We start from the raw sequence: 1,919 nt of genomic DNA, 5'->3' as shown, positions 1-1,919 counted from the left end.
TGGTGCTGGGGGATTGAACCGCTGACCCTGTGCTTTGCTAAGCTTGTTCTAAGTAGGTGCTTTAGACCACTGAGCCATCTCACCAGCCCAAGTTTTCTATTTTCTAGAGTTGATCTTGCCTGGGTCTGAATCTCTAACCCAGATACTTAATAACACCATGGTTTACAAGTTACACAGCCCATTTATACCAAAAAAGAAGAAAATGAAAAATACTACTAGTGCCCATTTCTGTTGCAATTAAAGTTGAAGAACAATTTACCTGTGCATTGCAAGCACTTACATATTAGCTATTAAAACTAGAAGCAGATATGAGCACTTTAATGTCAGAAAAAGGAATCACCTAAAGAAAAGGAATTTAGATAAGGGCAACAGCACGTGATAGACCTAGTGTAGTTGCAGTCTTGAGGCAAGGCCTAAGAAGAGGACATTTGACAAGGAGCTTGAACAAGTAGGAGCAAGTCAGGCAAAAGTCTGTAGAAAGAGTATTTCAGAGGGCGGGACAAAGGTCCAGGTGCTAGGACAGGTGGCAGAGGAAAACGATGCAGAGGACAACCGTCTGCCAATGCTACCTTGTGCTTAAATATTTTTTAGAAATGAAAAATACAATGCCTCTATCTAGATTAGCACTGCATTAAAGCCTGTACATGTTGACAGCAAGTGGCATCTAGAACGACTACAGCTTCACACAAGTTTAGTTAGGATTCTGCCACCTAAGGAGGCAGGGTAGGTTTTGCTGTTGTAAGGTTACAGAAGGATCGCTGGGCTTTCTGCACTCTTTGAATTTTAGGATTACAGATAAATGGTGGCGAACTTCTAATAATGCCCTCCTAGGGGCTATTTGTAGGATCAGCACTCTGGAGAACACGTGTAAGTCAACACCCCCTCCTAAAAATCCGAATAATTTTGCCTCAGCTGTTGTTTTTGAGATAGTTCGTATTTGATCCTGTTGGATAGTCTACCAGAGAGTTTAAGAATCCTCTCTCCAACATAGGTGCAGTTAAGACACTGCCCCTGAGTAATTTTCATGGAGGAAGATAGGGGTGGCGGGCGCCTTGGGGTTCACTCAAGGCCCACCCAGTGACCATAATGACCTCATACAAAGAGGAAAACTTATCTATTTCTCCCTCTGTTCAAACAAATTTTATGTTGGGGAAAACACAGCTTAGAGCTAGAGCGGGAGTTCAGCCTCAGTGTCTCAGGGAGGAACTCTGACTCCCAGGTCACTTGGATGTCCCCAGCCCTCAGGAACAGATGGCACTTACCCTCAGCGACATTTGACATCAAAAGGCAGACAGCGCCTACATAGCAACCTGAACAATGTCCTCCCTTCAGTCGAGCGTTCATTTAAAGCTTACAGGCAGAGGCTTCGAAACCTTGACGGCTGCACCCCGCATCCGAGCTCCTGGGCGGGCGGCGCGCGGGTCCCCTGCGCCCCTTGCCGGGGTCTCCCGCAGCGGCGCCGAGGTCGCTCGCCAGCCCGCCGCCGGGCTCCGGCCGCCAGGGGGCGCTGCGGCCCCCTCTCCCGGGAGCGGCCGAGCCAGCCCGGTGGGTGTTTCTCTCTCCGTCTCGCGCTCTCTCCTCTCGGCCTCACATCCGGGTCTGGAGCGCGGCCGCCGCTGTCAGTGTCGGTGCGGGCGCGTCGGGGCCGGGCCGGGGCGCCGTAAATGGCGGCGGCGGGAGGCGGAGCGGCGGCCACGCTCAGCCCAGAGCCCCCGAAACTTTAGACTCGAAGCCCCACAACTTTCCGGGAAAGTGCTGCCGCTCCGGGGGCGTGGACGGAAGGGGAAGCCGAGGCGGGAAGTCTGGGGAGCTCGGCGGGCAGCCGGGGAACCTCGAACCCGCGGCGGGGGCGGAGGCGGAGTCCGCCGAGCCTCGCGCGCCGCGCCCCCGCCTCCTTCCCGCGCCCTCGCGGCGGCGGG

General features: G+C 53.6%; 1 protein-coding gene across 2 annotated transcripts in view; it reads right to left on the bottom strand.

Annotated features, from left to right (window-relative positions):
- The window catches only part of Abracl (ABRA C-terminal like), a 61,596-nt gene extending 60,227 nt beyond the window's left edge, over positions 1–1,369 (bottom strand). Inside the window, exon 1 of one of the 2 annotated variants that reach the window (XM_023712265.1) lies at positions 1,263–1,369. Coding sequence is in view for 1 of the 2 variants with exons in the window: in XM_023712264.1 (XP_023568032.1) it covers positions 1,263–1,274 (12 nt within the window). In the remaining variant the exon portion in view is untranslated. The remainder of the gene's footprint in view (positions 1–1,262) is intronic. The other variant, XM_023712264.1, reaches the window with a different exon arrangement.
- Positions 1,370–1,919: the final 550 nt, after the last annotated feature.

This window comes from Octodon degus, unplaced genomic scaffold (assembly GCF_000260255.1).
Source record: "Octodon degus isolate 3935 unplaced genomic scaffold, OctDeg1.0 scaffold00024, whole genome shotgun sequence".
Classification (NCBI taxonomy): Eukaryota; Metazoa; Chordata; class Mammalia; order Rodentia; family Octodontidae; genus Octodon; species Octodon degus.
Note: the sequence above shows the minus strand (reverse complement) of the source record. Positions and strands in the feature narration are given on the sequence as shown.